The sequence below is a fragment of the Malurus melanocephalus genome, unplaced genomic scaffold (genome assembly GCF_030028575.1).
Source record: "Malurus melanocephalus ecotype Western Australia unplaced genomic scaffold, MMel_1.1 scaffold_912, whole genome shotgun sequence".
In the NCBI taxonomy this organism is placed as follows: Eukaryota; Metazoa; Chordata; class Aves; order Passeriformes; family Maluridae; genus Malurus; species Malurus melanocephalus.
The window spans coordinates 33959-53523 of NW_026624144.1; the positions used below are offsets into that span (position 1 = coordinate 33959).

Consider the following 19565-nt stretch of genomic DNA (forward strand, 5'->3'; position numbering starts at 1 on the left):
ACTGTTGAAAGAGACAATCATCACCAAAATTGTGTCTTTAAGGACAGATTTAAAAAAAAAATATATAAATCAGCCAGCAGAATATAAATCACCCAGAATCTCTATTTGTGACCAAATCAATAACTTGGATCCTTAATACTGATATAAAAGGGATATAAAAGTAGAAGTTATAACATAAAATTCTCAATGTTTTACACTATTTCAAACCAATCATACACTGTGAAAGACACATTTCTTATTTATCTTAGGGGTTACCAACTGTCAAAGCATCCAGAAAACACTCAAAAATTAATATTGAAGTCAGGCTTTAGGCTCTGGGCAAATCAGACCCCTCCTTTTCCACTGCAAATTGTCCTGCTAAGCCCTAAACACCCACATAAAAAGCAAAGTGTTTACAGAAGTTAAATAGTATCATCCTCTGCCAACACTCAGGAAAAACAGAGGAAAAAAAAAAATTAAGCTTAGGAAAAGTAACTCAGCCAGAGTGTAAAACCTGCAGCAATGCACACTTCAGCACTCACATTATCTAAATAAAACTGGGAGCCTTGCACGCTGCCTCTGAGGTCAACAGTGCTGAGGATGCCAAAAATAGAAGCTGTGACTAGAAATGACATGGAGCAAGATATCATTTGAAAGGTCTGCCTAAGCTTTTMCTCTCTACCAATAATATTTTGATGTCTCTCTCAAGAAAGGGGTAGCTCTATAAATTAAAATAATTTTTAAACATGTGCAGGTTGGTACTACTATTTTTTTTAGATGTATACACATGGATATATATTTATATCCACATAGCAAGTTTTGTTCTGGCTATTTTTCAGTACATTTACATATTTATGATAAACAAATTTATTTTTAAGAGCTTGTAAAGATTCATCTTCAGAAAACAAAGTAACAGCAAATGGAATCTCAGAAAAACCAACAGCAAGTGCATGCCTGGAGTAAATAAAATCTGTTATAATAACCTATAAATTCCCAACTTTTTCATTGCCCAAATTTACATCTGGATATTGAGGTTTACTTCAGAGTCATCTGCCAGGTATTAATAGGGAATAATAATAATAATAATAATAATAATAATAATAATAATAATAATAATAATAATAATAATAATAAAAAATATGTAAATAATACATTTATTAACTCCATCAACATTTGCTGTGCATCACTCCAGCTGCCCATTTCCCACTGCTTTTGGCTTCCAAAGAAAACAGCAAGTTCACAGCTCACCTCAGCAACTTTGGGAGGGACCCCATCACCGAGAACTTCCCTGATGAAGCACTGCTGGGTCATATAATAGGAGAGGCCACAAGTTCTCTTGAAAGCATCTTTGAGCCGTTTCAGTTCTATGTCTGTAACTGAAAACAGAGAAAACAAAAAAGGGTTTGGTCAATGAGGATGCTACAGAAAGGTAACAGCTTAAGGAATGTCAAAATCCTCCATTTACRTTTACCTTTACAATCAAAAGACAGGAGGAAATGAAATGCATGATTTCCCTTAAAGAGTGGGAAAATGTGASTGGAGAAAATGAGATGTGATAATCTAATCTTGCTTGAAAAGAGAGAAGGGAAGCAGCCCTGTAGTTACCATCAATGGGAACAACAGCTCACTGCTGAAGTTTTCTGACTACAATGGTGTATTGTAATTTGTTCTAAATTCAGCACCATTCTCCTCACACAAAGGAAAATAAACCAGCTTTATGATCAATTTAGCATTGCATRTAAGCCTGAGAAATTATCTGCAACCAACAGCGGTGAATATTATCAAGAGGAGCTCCACCAGCATCTTTCAGGCAATTCAGTTTCATCAATTAACCAGTCTGCTTTTCTGTATTAAAACAAATAAAATACTTCACCACCACTGCATGTTCATGAGACAGAGCAGCAAGACGTGATTTAATAGGAATCAAACATTGGATTACATGAAATTCTTCACCTGAAATTCCCTTGCACATCCAAAATCTGCTTGCCAGCTACACCTGTTCAAACTTGTTCACAAGTGTAAAGGTGGAAAATGTGGTGACACCCTGCTCATCCTGGGCTGGGAGCTCCCTGGAAAGCAGTGCTGCCTTCAGATTTTAYGAGCACCAAGCAACTTTCCAAGAAAGTGTTTTAAGAAGGGAAGGATCTCGTGGAACAAAACAAAGCCTTTGTCCAAAGGCAAGCTGCAGGGAATGGCACAGGATCCCTGGAAGTTCTGTGATGCAGAAGGAGTATTTACCATGCASAAGCCCAGGGAAATGATGCTGCACATGGGAGCTGAGGCACTGAATTTATAGCAAGGCATTCTCCTTGCCCTGCTATCAGAACACAAGCAGAAACAACACTGCCATGGCCAAAGGCTTTTCGAGCTTTTTGTCAGCCAAAATAAAACAGAGCACTTGAGGGCTTAATCCAGCACTCAGTAAAACTTCTACTTTTCAGTTAATTCATTCATCAAAAGCAAAAATCAATCCTTAAATCACATTAAAASATTCCTCCCTTATTTTAATCCGAGTCAACACTGAAACAGATGTTGGCTCCACTTAACAATTGTGTGTAAAAAAAGAAATTGGGTTATGTTTCTTCTCAAATTTTATTAGGGATTCTGGGTACTTCTGACCAGAAAGAAAAAATAAAATCAAAGTATCTACGAGATAAACCCTCAAGCATGACCCACACAGCACCAGAGCTATCAATTAGCACAGTGGTGATTATCATTATCACATATCTTGTTTTACTAAAACGAGCCTGCTTTAATTAGATGGCAGAAGAATGCTGGTCTCATACTGTTACCTGGCTTACAAGGTGTTTCAATTCCATTATTTCATATTAACATCTACCCAGAGTCACCRTGTGCCTTCACAGGTGATGCTTTAATGAACACTCAGAAAAGGAGGAAATGAAGGAAGTGCTTCACCTCCTCTCACCTTTAAGMAAAACGTCACCACAGCAAATCTTCAGCCAGCAGGGACAACTCCCCACATTTAATGAGTGTTGGGATTGCTCAGGGAACAAGGAAAGGGGAAGCTGYTGCCTTTGTTGTTTTGGCAAAGTAAAGCAAACAACCTGGATCCCAGACTAAATCTAACAGCTCTTGGATGAAAATATTCTCATTTATTGCAGYTTTTCTATGCCTGYRCACACACACATTTTTTTAACAAAAAAAGACTCTGTGTTCTGGCTTTTTCTCCCCCTCTGCCAAATTTTTCATCTCCTCACCGTTTAATCCAAACTGGTTTAGGGTTATTTGAGAAAGAAGTTTCTATACAAACAAAGCATTTGCTAAGCTGATGCTTACAGCACCCCTGASTGCCCAGGGTGCACTCCAGGCAGTGCTCAGGAGTTGGAAAATCCCATATAAACATCTCTGCCATGATCCATGTGAGTGATTGAGATGCCAGCCAAGATGAGGAGGAAGCTGTGAGCAGGACTTGTCAAGCAATACTCCCAAAGCCTTCMAAAAGAACCTCACTATCAGTGTATTTAACAGCAATGATAAGTTGATAGTGCCAGCCCATGTTACATTTCAAAAGCAAGTTATTATTGCCAGAGCCCACTCGGTATTATTGTTTGCATGCAGAAACTACAAAAAAGGTCAYGGAATAACAGCAAAGGTAATTACTTCCATTCCTTCCCCAGGAGCCATTAAAATGACTGATGCTGGCCATTTAAAATCATCTGCAAAGCTTTGTAAAGATAAGTTCATTATACATTTAGATCCATGCACATGAAAGTACAACTGAAATGAGCAGAGTATAAATCAAAGATATTATCAATGTTTACTACAAGTCTGGAAGGCAAAATATTTGAATACAAAATCCCAACACCAAAGTACCAATTATTCAACAGAGATAGAACACGATGGCATTTTGAGAGGAAATAAAACTAAGTCTTCAATTATTAAAGGAACATTTCTAGAAGCAATACATCTATTACTATAATAATATTAGAAATTAGAACACTCACATCCCCAGAAGCTGCTTTTTTTCTCTTGATTTCACAAGCCCTACACAGGAAGCATCACAGAACACAGAGGGATATTTCATGTTGCCTTTAGACACGGGTGTAGCTGACAAACCTGTTTCCTACACTGACTGAAGTTCTTTCATTAGGAATATTCACTTTTTCCAAAGGCACAGTCTGCCCAAACACTTCCAGGAGCCAGGTGTCTGCAAACACCTCTGAGAAGAGCATTCACAAGCTGCTGTCATTAGACAGACACCACACTATGGGGTGTACCCTCGGTGCATTCACAACCTGACAGGGAAAAACAGACACTGACAACTTCCCAGAATGAGTTCGTGGTAGTGAACACAGTAAAAGCCATCTTCACATCCCACCTGCCAAAAACAGGTGGCACAACCTCAATATTATTGCAAGGAAAGACACTCAGTTGGAACTGCACATCGAATTCTTTACACCTTCAGACCACAGAAGTGACCTTTTGATTGTAAGGTTCTTTTTCAAGCTAATAAAACCAAGTTTCAATAATTAGATACTGTGTGATAATTCTTAAAAATCTATCTATCTTAAAAATCTATCTATCTTCCAAAAACCACCAATGAAACCAAGTCCCAGCCTGTCATTGTGCCTGTGGTAACTTTGCTAACACAAACCTCCCCTGCCACCTCAGCTGGAGGGTTTCCAGTAAAGCTGCAGACAGTTTAACAGGAGATTAGTGCTGCATCCAGCTCTCCAGGGAATATTCCAGCTCCAGTTTGTTTAATAAAGTTTAAATGAAACCACGCAACCTCAGCTAAAAATGTCACCCAGCTTAAAGTAATTGTAACAAACCTTCAGCTCACCAACTGCAGAGGATATTTTTAGTTTCTCAGTGTTACTTAAACTTCAGGCTTTTATATGGATGTACTACCCCACATTTTTGTTTTTAATTCCAGGTAATGAAATGTGCAGTGCCTTCCAAAACTGSCCCATGCTGGAAACCACCTGGTTCTGCTCTGCCTTCACATATTTATCACCAAGTCATCCTGGAGTTTTCCTTTTGGACTAAAACTGCAWCTGAAACTCAAACTATGCAAAAGCTGAGATGCCCAGCTCTAGAATTAGATACTACTGTAAGAAGGAACTTTAAATATTCCTTGATTATATACATTTTTGATGATGTAATTACTGACATCAGGAATATAAGAACTGCTACACACAACAATCTCTGCTTAAAGGTTAAAAGAAGTGGTTGGTCAKGCCTTGTGGATTTATTACAGTTGAGCTAAAAATTACTGTACACCTTGCCTGTGACATCAARAGCAACCACGATGCAGGTATTTCAAATTCCTATTAAATATTTATTTGCAAAGTCAGTTCAGCCACAAAAACACCTTCCCTTACAATGCTTTCCCCACTATCCTTCAAAATGGAAACACACRGATGTGAAATGCTGAGAAACACAAAATGAGACCTTTCCAGAGCAGACACTTGTCTGATRGAGCAAAGGTGAAGAATAAAAGCATTTGAACTCTTAATATGGACAGAGACATCCAGGCAAGAGACACTTAACCTCTCCTTGTCTGGTCTCAACACTAAAATGGATATAAATTCCAGCCAGCATCAGGCAGATGGGTGATAAATGAGCTAAGAAATTGTGTAAAAGCACTACAAACTACCACTAAAAAGCTGATTTAATCAGTGAAAAGGGCAGAATCTCAAGAATTTAACTCAGGGAATGTGGAATTAATCTGTCCTGGCTACAATAAACTGACCAATTAACATCAGGTAGAACTAACTGGACACAGAAACACCTCCAGAATCACAAAAGCTCCATGCAAATCATCACTGCCATTAGGAGGAGCAGCAGCAACCACAACCAAAAAGCTGATCTTTGTCTCCAAAGCCTGAAATACTTCATGTGACTACATGAAAAGAAAGGATTTATTCTGCCTCACAGGTTCCCAGCACAAAACCCAAAACAGACCAACCAAGGCAGAAAACCGCGATGTATCGACAATGCTGAAAGTCAAAACAGGAAACAAAGTATTGCATAAGCAGGAAGAGAAAACACAGGATAAAAAGGTCAGTCAAGGTGAAGGGTTCAAGAATCTTTTGAGCTCCTCTGACTAAAGTACTGCTACTTTTCCCCAGAAAAGGAAGCATCAAAATGCTCACAGCACTCTCCAAACACACACACACAAAATCTGAATTTCCAATGTCACTACTGGATGAAAAGCAGCTTGTAAGTCAGTGCCTTAAAAAAAACAAAATCCCACCAGCCCTGCAGATCACAAGTACACAAAGCAAGCGATAATTTGCAACCATCAGCATAACATTGCATTTATTCTTTACTAAAAATAACCAAACCTGAATTCTAATAAAACTGACAACTTGCTCATCCTTCAGAATGCAATAAAAATTCACCTGTCTCAAGTTCTTCCTCACTTCCAGCTCAGGTTTTCATAACTCCAATATTTTGATTTTTAAGTGACAATTTTAGAGGTTCGATATCAAACTCACAGGGTATATAATTCTCTAACCAGACAATTATCTTCCCTGTAATCACTCGCTCAATATTTCCCCTAGGAATCTTCATCCTAGTTATACATGGAAATTTTATTACTTTTTTCATTAGTCTTTATTGTGACTTAATGGCTGTGGTTATGAAGTTGTCAAGAACCAAAGCAATTACTAAAAAGCTTCAAAGAGGTAAAATGTGCAAGTGAACGTAAAGTGTGTTTGGGAACAACCCCAAATTGGAGGAACCAACTGCAAAACACAATCGAGATAAATGAAGCAGCTATGACTAAAAAAATCAACCTCCACACCCACACACCCCTGCTAAAAAGGAATTCACTTGGGAATATTTTGGGAGAAAACACAGACAAAAAAAATCCTGCCTTCCCTAATGGAAAAATGAATCCACTYCTCAGGAATCTTTCATAACTGGAGTATCAGAAATGGCACCAYTCCATTTACACATGGCACCTCCAGAAAGACTTCACAGTCTTAACATTTACCAATAACAGGAATTTAAGGATAACAACACCATGGTTTGGGTATTAGGAAAAAAAAAAGGAATTATTCAATCCAGTTGCATTTTTTTTTCCTCCCACCTATTCTTTGGTTTTGGTAGCAGTGGCTCATCCTGTGGATAAAGCTTTTCCTGGTTCTATCAGCCCTTCCCCTAATGCATATCAAAGGTTTAACATCTCCTGTGCAGGGAGTGCAAGGAGATTTAGTCGTTACAATAGGATTTGCCAATTTTCCGTAACATGGATATTTAGCATTTATGTGACACTTTTAATCTTCAAAGAGCTTATTCCTCACAGTTCCCATCCCCAAGAAATGCCAGCATTCCCAACCTGTTTTACCCTCTGTATCTCCATCAGACATGGTGCTGTTTGCATTATGTTTTGCTGCCAGCAAAGCTCATCACAGGTTTGGTGACAACTCTCCCAGTAAGCCCAGTGTGGAGAGGAACTGGAACATAATAGCCAGAGAAAATAATAATAATAATAATAATAATAATAATAATAATAATAATAATAATAATAATAATAATAATAATAACTGTCCCTTCATGAATTTTTCAGGCAAATACACTGAAAGTTTGTATTGTTACAGGTGAGCAGAGCAGCTTCTGTCACAATTCAAAAAAGCTGCTTCTGTTTTATTACCACCATGAAAATAATCTAGACATTTATGCTTGTTAAGATTCACAAAATTGCAATATATAACTCATTTCCAAGAAATAAACACCCTGTTAAAATGAAAGGCAAGTGCCAACTATGTAAATGCAAACACTACATAAGGACTGCGCTACAAAATAAATCKTAATATAACAAATATTTCATATCCTGTCTCCCAACAGTGCCAAAGACACTAAATGCAGCTGTAATATGAATTGTTCTTTAAATAAAAAATTACAGKCTAAGCCTGAAAGTCAAACAGWAGCAACAACTTCTGCATTGGAAGRCAGAGTTTYRTATCACCTTCAGTGAGGATGAGAGRCAAGRARGGAGTTCAAATTTGGGATTGATGGTGTAGATTTGATCAAATATTCACTACAGCAGTGGCCTCTGGCAGCTAAAAGAGCCAACTCTGGTAAAGCACAGTACTTACACACTATGACAGAAATAATAAAAGATTCAGATAATATTTATACATTGCTACATCTTAATTTCTGAAGTCAGAGCAAAAATATGACTCACTTGCACGTCACGTGTTCTGGCACAAATACTCCACACGTGTGTATTTATACAACCAACAAAAGGCTCTCTACTTCCAGCCCTCCTATTCCCAACTCTTGGGGACAAATCTGTCTAAAATATAATTTCCAGCTCAGAGGCAAAGAGAACTATTTTAGTGTCAGGTCCCAAATTTCTGTCTCCTGTTGCACTGTTACAAACCCATAATGACAAGCTTGCTACACAAGCTGTGAATGGCTGAAAAATACCAGCAGAATCACAAATACAGACACTGGACCAGGGAGTGAAGAAATAAAATCAAAATGCCCATGTGGTTAGTTCTGGGACCCCATTACACGTTTGGTAGAACACCAAGAACTAAATCAAAGCTTTATTTTTTAACAGACAATAGCAAACAATTAGCATTACTGTTCCCAAACTCACTGCTGCATCTTCTGTTAAAAGAATCCTCAATTAAAATCCCAGGATTCATATTTAGGATTATCCTGAAAGATGCCATACCAGTTTTACATTACAGAATTTATCCCTGAAGATGCTCAGCATCAGATGTACATTATTCCTAAGGCCCTCCACTGGGAAGGATGAAACAGCATATTTAGATCCACCCTGGAACAGCTGCATGGGAAAGCAGCTCCAAGTCATTCTGCAGCTTAGATGGATGGGATGACTCCAATTCCACAGATTCACATGAACACACTGCCCATTGTTCCACAGAAACTGAAAAGGTACCAGAACGACTTTACACCAAAGAGCTCCAGTGCCCTGAGCAGAGACAGCAGCTGGAATTCCTCCCTGAATCCCTGAAGAGACTCACAAGATATCCTCAAGGACATTCCAGTCTCTATTAGCAGCAGTGCATTTACATAATAAATTATGAACRTTTTATGATTCTATATTTATCAATTTTTTTTCTATTCTGCTTTTTAACCTCTATCCCCATAACACTCCGGCCTCTGCAGATATTTATCCCATATTCTGCATGTTGTGGTTCCCTCTTCCTCKGACCTATCAACATCACAATTTACTCATTATTTAAAGAAAAAGATTTGTTATCCCAAGATGTTTACCCCACTATTCTTTAAACAAGGTGATCAGAAAACAATGCTGACCTGTAGTAACAAAAAAAGTGGGGAATTGGTTAATGGCAAAAAGATCAATTAKAATTCTTTAGGGAAAGAGAAATCACACTGTTAGATGCAAGATTGGAAAACAGGGACCAAAATGTCCCCATATTACTTTTCCAGGGATAACAACCCTCACTAAGATCCTGACACAACACAGACCAGGCTGCACCAACTGCTGCTCATTCACCCCAAAGCGCTGCTGCTTCAGCTGCACAAAGTGCCAATCCACTTKTTCAATTTTGAAACTCAAATCCAGGATCTAACTGTATCACATCACGAGGGAAAACGTGCTAGAAATCTTGACAAGACTAGGAAATTTCCAGGGTAAGATTTTGTTTCTGGATAACACCTAACAGCTAGAAACAGGGATTGAAAAGAAGTGCTTCTTCAGCCCAAAATACACTCATGATGCCACATTCAAGTTCATTTTTAGAACAAATTCAATCTGCAAAACTCAAGTTCTCATAATTACTATCCCAATACTTTCAGTTCTTTTTCCCCCACATCCACAGACTTACTCAATCTGGTACTTCCTGTTCTGTTTAGGGCTCTGTGTTTCTTCCACTTTTTTTTATTTCATTCAAGGTCTCAGAATTTTACAAGAACAAATTTTGCACACTAATGGAGTAAAATTAATCATTTGAAACAAGTCCAGCATCTGAAAGGAGCCTATAAGGAAGCTGGAGAAGGAATCTTCATCAGGAACTGGTGTGGTAGCAATGAGTTCAAAGTGGAAGATAGCAATTCCTGTTCAAATATTTCAGCTCAGGACTTTGCTGCCAAAGCTTCCTGTCACAAACCCTGAGCACTGCCATTGTCACCATATTTGAGATAAGGAGCATCCATTCAGAACACAAAAGAAACATAAGCATCCATTCTATATTAAATACTTAACATGAAATTAAACGGASTGGATGACAACTGAAAAGACCAGCTAACAAAAAGATAGATACAATGTGAATAAAGGCACTCTTTCTGAAGAGGAATTCCAAAGAGCTTGTAGTAGGTTTTATTTTTAAAGGATGAAGCCTACGTTTTTATACAGAATGCAATTATCTCTTTTTTTGGTCTGGTGACATTGCCTCTCAGAGCTTGTGGGCCCAATTCAGACTCTAAACTGAGCGAAACAGCTTCAAAGGACATTTAAAAAAAAAAAAAAATCATCCAAATAAGTGTTATAGATTCCTTTTGCTTTTGTAGCTGCTGGCTCGGAGCAGCGCCTGGCCCTGTGGCTGCAAAGCCTGACCAAAAGGAAGTCACATCTCTTTTTAAGGTACAGACTGTCTCAGGGACTATTTAAAACCACTCCAAAAGTCAGAACTGCAGTGTGTGACAAAGCCAGACGCTATTTCTGCCCATCTCCRTTTGTCCAGTGCTCCCCATCACGAGGGAGGGCTGGTCCTGCTGGTTCCAAGAGCATCCCTGTCCCCTTGGTGGCCACATTAACCTGGACATTTCATGAACATCATCAATATCTTGTTTTGCCCCAAAACAAACCTCATGGAAAGCACATTTCCATGGGATRGGAGAGGTTTGTCCCAGGTTGTGACAGGTTAAAAGGAGAAAAGGAAGGATTTAACCAGCCTGGAGATCAGGGCATGTCACTCGATCTGCCAAGTCACCCTACCTGTGCCAGCTGATCCCTTCAGGGGAGGCAGTGATTCAGGGAGCAACTATTTCAGGGCTTGCATCACTTTTACATGAAGTAACATTTGTACAGTGGGAAATAAACCCTGGSCATTACAAACGGCCTGATGATTCCCTGTCCAAACCTTTCTCAGCCATACCCAACACCAAAAAAAAGGCCTTGTTGCAAATGTGACCATATTTTTAAAAGAAAAATGGTTTTGTTGAACTATTCAATCATTTAACCAAGAATCTCACATCTCTAGAGCTTATTAGGCACATATCAGCAATATACTAAAATAATTAAGGGATTTTCTTTAATTGCTRTTCTTGTGAATCAATTAATTAACGGGCTACAAAGAAAAATTCTGATTGATTATAACTTGTCTCAGTTTTTAAGCAGATCTGGTGAACTACTACAAAAACCATGTACAAGATCTGAACGTTTCTACCCATTACAAATCAGAAATGTAGAAGAGCTTTTACACCAGTTCAATAAAACAGCATTTCAAAGGGATGAACCTTCCAAACACACCCCACCTGTAAGGACTATGTCAGCCCTGCTCAACTGTAAACATAAACCCATTAAAAAAAAAAAAAAAAACAAAAAAAACACGTTTCTCAGAGGTGTTCAAATTCATTATGGAAAAAAAAGAAATGCCAAATATTATTACACAGCTCAGCTGAAAACACTAAAGCTACACTAAAGTCTGTGAGATATGGAGTCATTGCTAACAAAGGTGAGGTGTCCCTGAAGCCATCACAAAAGAAAATGTGCATTAGGATTTTGCCACTCTTTAGGCAAACAGGGAATTTTATTTCAGTAAGTGCTAGCAATAATCCAGCATTCAAAGTTTGGTGAATTAGGCCCTTTCAAACTCTAAGGCAGAATCTACCTTAATGGATTTTTCTTCTCTACATTCATCTTTGCCCAAAGGCTTCATTGTCTCATTATGTAAATGACCTTTTCATATGAAAATTAAACGTTAAAGATGCTTTTTGTAGTTCTTCAATACTGCAAATATCACATGGACATTCACAATAATTCAGACTAAGTATAACTTATAGAAAAAGCACCTGCTTCAAGGAATGGAACAAATTAAGAAATAACTTGTTTTTAAATGACTGAAAATTGAAAGTCTTAATTAGAATTAACCCRCAGAACTTTCCTTCCTATAGAGAAACTCAAACTAGGAAACTACCAGGCAAAGAAGAACCCTAAAGGAGGCCCTAAAAACCCCAACTGGGCAGTTCTGGTTTACACCAGGCTTAGAAAAAGGACAGAAACATCAGGACAGAAACAATTCTGCTATTTGAAAATGCAGCACTTGTCCTATCTCTCCTTCATTAGCCTTCTGTATGCTTACAGTATTTGGAATCTCTTCTTGGGCCACAACAGAGCAGGATTATTTTAATGAGAATTAATAACTAAGTCATACAGATGTCATAAGAGCTCAAGGACTAATTAGACACCCCCATATACCAAATTATTTMTATCAGTGTATGAATTCACAACCTAACCAAAAATACACTCAATTTTCAGAAGATAGTGACATGTTTTGAATGACAGGTATTAGTGACATCTGGGTTTCTAAATACAGAGAAATCCTAACCAGTCCTACCTCAAAGMAGGAGTCGTACAATAATCTTAATTTACAGAATTCAATAGACACTTCATGCCTCACCTCATCACATTACTTGCTAATGCTATGTTCTTTTTCATTCTCACAAGGCTTGTCATCCCTTCAGAGGCCCATTTTTTCAATCTGATTTCATTTTCTTGAGTACTAAAGAACTGAATGCCTTRCTTATTTTATGAAAGGAGACAGTGGGCCGAGTTCCCTTGAGCAGAGGAAAGGGGTGAGGGTTTTTTACTCATTCCTCCCATAGTGCCAGCAGACAGAAAGCCTGAAACTGCTACAAGTCAAGTAAACAGGATTCAAAGTAGTCCCCTCTTATTTTTTTTTTCTTTCACATTTCATTAGAGATGCTTCATCTCATTCTGAACAACTTCCTAGTTTCTATTTTTGTCTTCTTCTTTTTTTTTTTTTTCTCTGTAGGACACTGTCAGGTAGATTTAGGACTTCACCAAAACATGGCTTGGCAAAACTCAAGCTGAAAAGAAATATTTTATAGAATCTATCAGGTTGGAAAGTATCTCAGGAGGTCACTTGGTTCACCCTTGTGCTTGAAACTGGGTCAAGGCTGAACTCAAACCAGCTTCTGGAGGCTTTTGTCCAGGCAGAGCTTGGAAATCTCTAAGGATGAAAGTTCARGAACTTTCTCTGGGCATATATATTTGAAAAAAAAAGCCTGGTGTTACAGGAGGAAAAAGYAGAAATCGATTAGAAAGAGGTGACCATGAAAATAATTGATGTCATTGATTAAAAAAGAAATAAAGTTCAGTTTTATGAGCTATGAAATATATTTAATCTATAATCCAAATAAATGTTTGGAAGACTCAGTTTTAGTCTACACCAAGCTAAGAAAATGTATTACATACAGAATAGCCTGATAGTGGTCTTTTCACTTATATCAAGATATTTWACACTCAAAATGAGGATTTGTTCAGCTTATCCTGTGACCTCCAGCCCCATAGCTGGAATGATATCTATTTAAACTCCCCTGGCAGCTTTCCTGACTGCTTTGATTGGAATCTCCAGTAACACGCTGACAGGACAAAACTGCAGCTAATATTGAGCCTGCTCATATTTAGAGACATGATTCACCTGAGAAGTGAGAAACCAGAGGATTCCCAACACTTACTGAATCATAATTCAAGTTTTTGAGGGTTTTTCCTTTAAGATGATCAACTTTCTCTTATTTATGAAACACCTACATTCTTAAATCCTCTTTTCTCAGACTTGCATCACTCCCTGCACATCCAGCATTTGAGCAATCACCAAGGTTCTGCTGTGCTTGGTACAGTTGSTTTTGGAAACCATCTAAGAATTACTAAAAACCTGCTAAAAGGATGCAATCAGCTCCCACAGAACCACAGCACTCACAGCAATATTTTCCCCTCATTTCTAAGTTTTCAACTGGTATTTCTTAAAGAACCCCTAAAGACCACAAAAGGTAKCTCAGGAAAGGAAACTTACTGTTAGCTGACTTAAGTTCACTGTAACAATGTTCCTCATTTCCAAAAGGAAATAACTTGGGTAGTTCTAAGCAAGAGGCTGAAACCCCCTGAGTTCACTTCTCTAAACTTGGAACCCRAGGTAAAAGAGAAAGTGGTGGCTGCAATTTAGAAGATGAAGAATTATGGATTAAAAATCAACTTTTTTTCCAACATATTGAGAGCAGCTGGGGAGAGGATTTGGGGGTGCTGGTGGGTGAAAAGCTGGATGTGTCCAATGTCCTGGGCTGATCCCACAGAGTGGGCAGCAGGAAAGGGGGGATTYTGCCTCTCTGCCCTCTCAAATGCAGAACATGAGAAGGTTTGGACCTGCTGGAGTGAATCCAGAGGAGGCCACTGAGATGATCAGAGGGAGTGAGGAAAGGCTGAGAGAATTGGGATTGTTCAGACTGGAAAAGAGAAGCTTTGGGGTGATCTCATTGCAGCCCTTCAATACTTGAGAAAGCTGACAAGAAAGATGAAAAGAGACTTTAACAAGTGTCTGCAGTGACAAGACAAGGGGGAATGTCTTCACACTGACAGAGAGTGGGTTTAAATTGGATATTAGGAGGAAATTCCTCCCTGTGAGGGTGGGGAGGCCCTGGCACAGGCTGCCCAGAGAAGTTGTGGCTGTCCCATCCCTGCAAATGTCCAAGACCAGGCTGGAGCAACCTGGGATAATGGAAGGTGTCCATGGCAGGAGGGTGGAACGAGATGAGCTTTGAGGCCCTTCCAACCCAAACCACTCTGTGATCCTAAGAAGCATCTTCTCACCAGYTTGTGGAAGTTTAAGCAGAATTCCCCAAGTCACCCTTGCTTTGAAGTACTTGCTCAGCAGAGATTACTGAGGTGCCCTCCCCAAACCAGCACCACAACTGAATGCCAGAGTTGTGAAATAATTACTGCTCTGTGAATTTGAGCGGCCACTTGCAGCTCTGCAGCTTTATAAACAGGAAGTGTGAAGCTCTGCATTCATACCTGCTTTCATCATATGACAGAGCCCTGAAGCCATCAAATACTGGCTGACACAACAAGCCTCGCTGTAGAATCTATCTAGACTGTCTCCACAGTGGATTCTATTCATTCTGATAGCTAAAAAAAAAGGCTAAGAGACTTCTAGGCATTTTCATCACATGCCTCTGAAACTCAAGGCTCAGAAAGACACAGGTTTATACCCTCAGAAAACATCAGATCCTGAAGAACCTTCACCTYCCTGTTGTGGTCAAGCACTGCTCTTCAGATAGGAGAGAAAATAAAGCAGAACAATACCCTTCATGGAATACAGAAAAGAAGAGAATAAACCACTAAAATGGTTCTCTGATCATTTTTCCTGAAAACACATTTGGGATTTAAAAAGTTAATTTCATAATCTGGAGTAATAAAATGCAGTTTTCCATGGGCTCAAGGGCTGAGTCCATGGATTTGTCACCAGGCTGAGACTGACAGTTTCAAACAGATGATTATATATTTGCACAAGTTTTCCATCATCCTTTTGTCAGATTTATTATATCTGTACGCTTGAGGATGTTAATGATCAGACACCAGATATATTTGCCTTGATTTAAATAAAACAAATGTAGCTATTTTTCAAATTCAATCAAGACACAAAAGGTCATTAGCAAGATTTATCCTCTGCCCATCACACARCATTAGTCATTAGTGGCACACACTAACCAACCTTCTTGTGGAGCAAAGCAGGTTTTTGTAACTTTGACAGGCTTGGTGTTCTCCATCTCAGAGACACACAACCAGGAAAGAAATCTGCCTTTAAAACCACAATTCCAGAGGCAAAAGCCATGCAATTGATACACCTGCAAGTTTTTCCTCCCTATTAGCTGGCATTTATGTGCATGCACATATTCCAACAACAGAGCTATTTCTGTGCTTTCATGTTGCTCTTTTTCTCAGAGATCACTGCACRAGAGCAAACACAATGAAATGGATTTATCAGCAGTCACTCATTTCTCCAAACTCTAAACTCASTGACCATTGTTGGTGTTGTGGCAGCTCCCCTTCTTCCACTCTGCACGCGTGAAACAAAAATTTTACCTTGCTTTGAGCAGAAGAAAAATTCTTCCTTCCTCTCTGGTCCAAATKTGACTGATCCATGATTATTCACTGCCATTTCTTTCAAGCAGCCTGACTCAATATTTAGCATAGATAATTTAGCTGGAAATGGCCCTGAATTACACCTGCTCTAAGCAGCAYTCACAGAAACTTTGACTACAGATTCTAGAGTTTCATAACTCACAAGWACCTACATCAACTAATGCTCAGTCTACGATTATCCTCTCAAAGCTACTGAAGCAAAACACATTAACAGCTACTGGAAAACACAGTCCTCAAAGATCTGAAATAAACTGCCCATCAATACCACGAAGCCTTCTCTTTCCTAGAATTCTTATTAAAATTTTCCATGTACAACACAGCACAGTGCAGGAGCTGGTGTGCTGGGGCTAATATAATAGTGATAAGAAGTTCTTCCTTTTATAAAGTTTTATTGGCCCAACGGCAGCCCTTTAAGGAATTGGGTGTCAAGCCTGGCAGCAGAACAACTAAAAGATAAGGCAGGCTTTACAGCACCATCTTGGCATAAGGCAAGGCCTAACACTGGGAAATTCTGAGGACAGAGCACCCAGACAGCCTGATGGACACAGAAGCAGGAGTTGGAAATCAAAGGCAGCACACCAAAACAGGACACTGACTGACTTGCAGCACTGCCCTAGGAAGAAAATTGCTGCTGGAGCTTAGGTCTAAGAAAAAAGCAACAAGCTCAAGAGCCACAGTAGCAGTTTATGCCATCACAAATTTAGTTTGATAAAATAACTGACAATTTTATGCTCAGTTTGGAACAAAGCACTTCTYACTTCACCTCTAATGACCTGCCCAAGAATTTCATCTCCTCACAAAGAATCCATCRTCAGAAGGAGGTCTGTGGGGTCAGGAATAGCTCTCCTCAGTTCTCCCCTCATACCTTTACCACAGCAAMACTCCTCTGTGCCTCTGGCAACTATAAATAAATGACCACAATTGGCAAAATTCATAAAAAGAGATGTCTAAAATAGCATCCCTTGCTTCCCATTCTCAAGCAGACACAGATATCAGGGAGGCTGATGAGGCTCCCCGTGACCTGCACTGGTGGACACAGGACAACTTCACTGTGCCCATCCACACGGCCACGTCACCACAGCAGTGTCAGCTGCCTGTGCCAAGGAGCAGAAGAAAATAAAACAGCAGGACTGTCTCCTGTTCCAGGGTGGARAGGGCCATCAGCACCAGGCAGCTCTGGCTCCCACATCTCTTTGAACAGAAGTTACATTTTAGCTACAGTTATTTATATTGTGAGCCTTTAACCACAACTCCCCTCACCTTCACAACCTTTGGCTACTACCAAAATGGAATTGCAAGAAATGAAATTGCTTCAAAGTCAGCCTTATTTTTTTAAGCTTACAGAAGCAGCATTTTTCCCAGATATTCTGAACAACTGAAATTAAAATTGGTGACTCAAAAACACCATCACAGYATTCTGAATGATTACCACAAGTACAGGTAACCACTAGTGATTACTCATGAAGAACTCCCAGCTGAAAAATTAGTACAATATCACCTAACACAAAATTTTCTCGGCCTTTAACAACCAGGAAACTACGTTAGAGAAGGTGGATCTAATTGGAGATAAATATATTTGGCTTTCTTTTTTAATGTTTGCATTTATCTATTATCTCTGTTTGTGTCCACAGAAATGCCACAAGTACCAGCAAGGTTCTGTGGAAGTAAGAATGGTCTAACAAATAATGTTTTGATAACTAGCCAGTTTTATACATACTGTGATTCACTGGTTAAGTAAACAACATAGTTATTTAGCAAAACATCAATTTATAACAGAGTGCCTAAAACAACCTTTCTGGTCTCCTACAGAAAAACAGTATTGGATGCCTCACATAGAGAAGAATAACATTAAAAAAAAAACCCCAAAGAAAAATATTATATTCACTGCGCAGAAATAATTTCAAAGAACTTTTTAAGAGATCAATCTTACTATTTATCAAGCATCCATCTCAACTTCCTTGATTCTGATTTTGAGCAATATAAGAGTTTAAATCTAACTTTAAAATTCAAAACACTCGTTTTTTCTTATTTAGGAACTTTAGAATACACATCGTGACCAAATGACTGTATTTTCCACCAAACAGCTTATTTCGAACRCTTTCTGATATATTTAACTTCACACCTCTACCAAGCTACATTTATAACTGTAGCTCTTCTAAAAATACGTGCACCAAAGCTTTCAAAGACTTCCTATACTTTCACTAGCAGTGAAAATTCTTCAGGGCTGTTATGTTTAAAATATGTAACGCAAGTGACTTTGAATCATACATTTGTTTCTCCTGCTCGACACTACGTTGCTCCATTTCCTATCTGACATGGCATCCCTCAGAGGCTCCACCAAGAAAAAAAAATAAAAAAAAAGAGAAAATACTTAACAAAAATCCYATTTCACATCAATTTGTTTCTCTTTCAGTTAACACCCAGTGGTTCCCTCCCAGTTCTCCCTTATCACTCCTGACATGCCTCTCACATGTAAGCAGGAATAAAAAGGGCAGCCATAGATTGGCTTGAGCTTATGAATTTTATCAGAGCTTTAAATATCAAACAGGTGAGCTGCTTTACCTGCACTGCATCACGTGAATGCACAATAGGGCAACATTTACAAACACCTGTCCAACCTGCAAACCATTTACTGCTGAAAATTCCTGTCCCTCTTTGTCCTTGGACTTGGCTATCAGTTCCAGAGCCAGGGAGCTGCCAGGGTGTAGCTTGCTGTCGCCTTGGAGCCCTGCAGCTGCAAGCATTCACCATTCAGCTTGTTTATGTTTTCCCTTCGCTAGTTCCTCTTTAAAATCCTCCGGGAAGACCCTAAAACCGGGCTAAAACAGCGACATCAATCCCGAAAACCACGCACGCCACATCCATCTTTCCATGCGGAGCTGCAGATGCGTGATCCCCGAGCACGGGGAAGTAAACACGAGGAGCGGCAGGGATGGCAGAGCCGGGAGCTGACAGCCCTGTCACACCGGGAGGGCAGCATTTCCCGATTTCTCCAGGCTGCCCGCCSAAGAGCCGGCCAGCCACGGGCGAAGGCCGGGCCGCGGGCGGCGGGAGGGGAACGGCACCGGCGGCGGGGACGGGGCCCTGCCGGRGCCGCGTTAAATAAGGCGAGAGAGACACATAAATAAATAGATAAGATAAATAAATAAATAACGGGGTGGGGGGCGAAAAGGGGAGGGTAAAGGAGCTCGAGGGAGCGCCCGAGCGCCGCAAGTGCCTCCGCGCGGGGTCCGTCATGGTGGTGCCGCCTCACCGCCCGCTGGCGGGGGACACCGAGGGGAGCCCCCCCCCCCACGCCACCCAACCCCGCCAACCTCCACCTCCGCCCAACCCTCCGCTCTCCCCGCCGCCCCCTCACCCCTCCGCAGGGCCTCGTCGTAGCCGAGGAAGCCGATGCGGGACTCCTTGGCGCCCATGGTGCCGCTCAGTCCATGGCCGCGGCGGCGCCCGCCGG

General features: G+C 39.9%; 1 protein-coding gene across 1 annotated transcript in view; it reads right to left on the reverse strand.

Moving 5' to 3' along the window:
• The window catches only part of LOC130585543 (ubiquitin carboxyl-terminal hydrolase 32), a gene marked incomplete at its 3' end in the record, with an annotated part of 52953 nt that extends 33394 nt beyond the window's left edge, over positions 1 to 19559 (reverse strand). Inside the window, exons 1-2 of the mRNA XM_057386089.1 lie at positions 19470 to 19559; positions 1228 to 1355 (exon numbers count right to left, since the gene is read on the reverse strand). Of these exons, the coding sequence (XP_057242072.1) occupies positions 1228 to 1355; positions 19470 to 19527 (186 nt within the window). The remainder of the gene's footprint in view (positions 1 to 1227; positions 1356 to 19469) is intronic.
• Between the last annotated feature and the right edge of the window lie 6 nt (positions 19560 to 19565).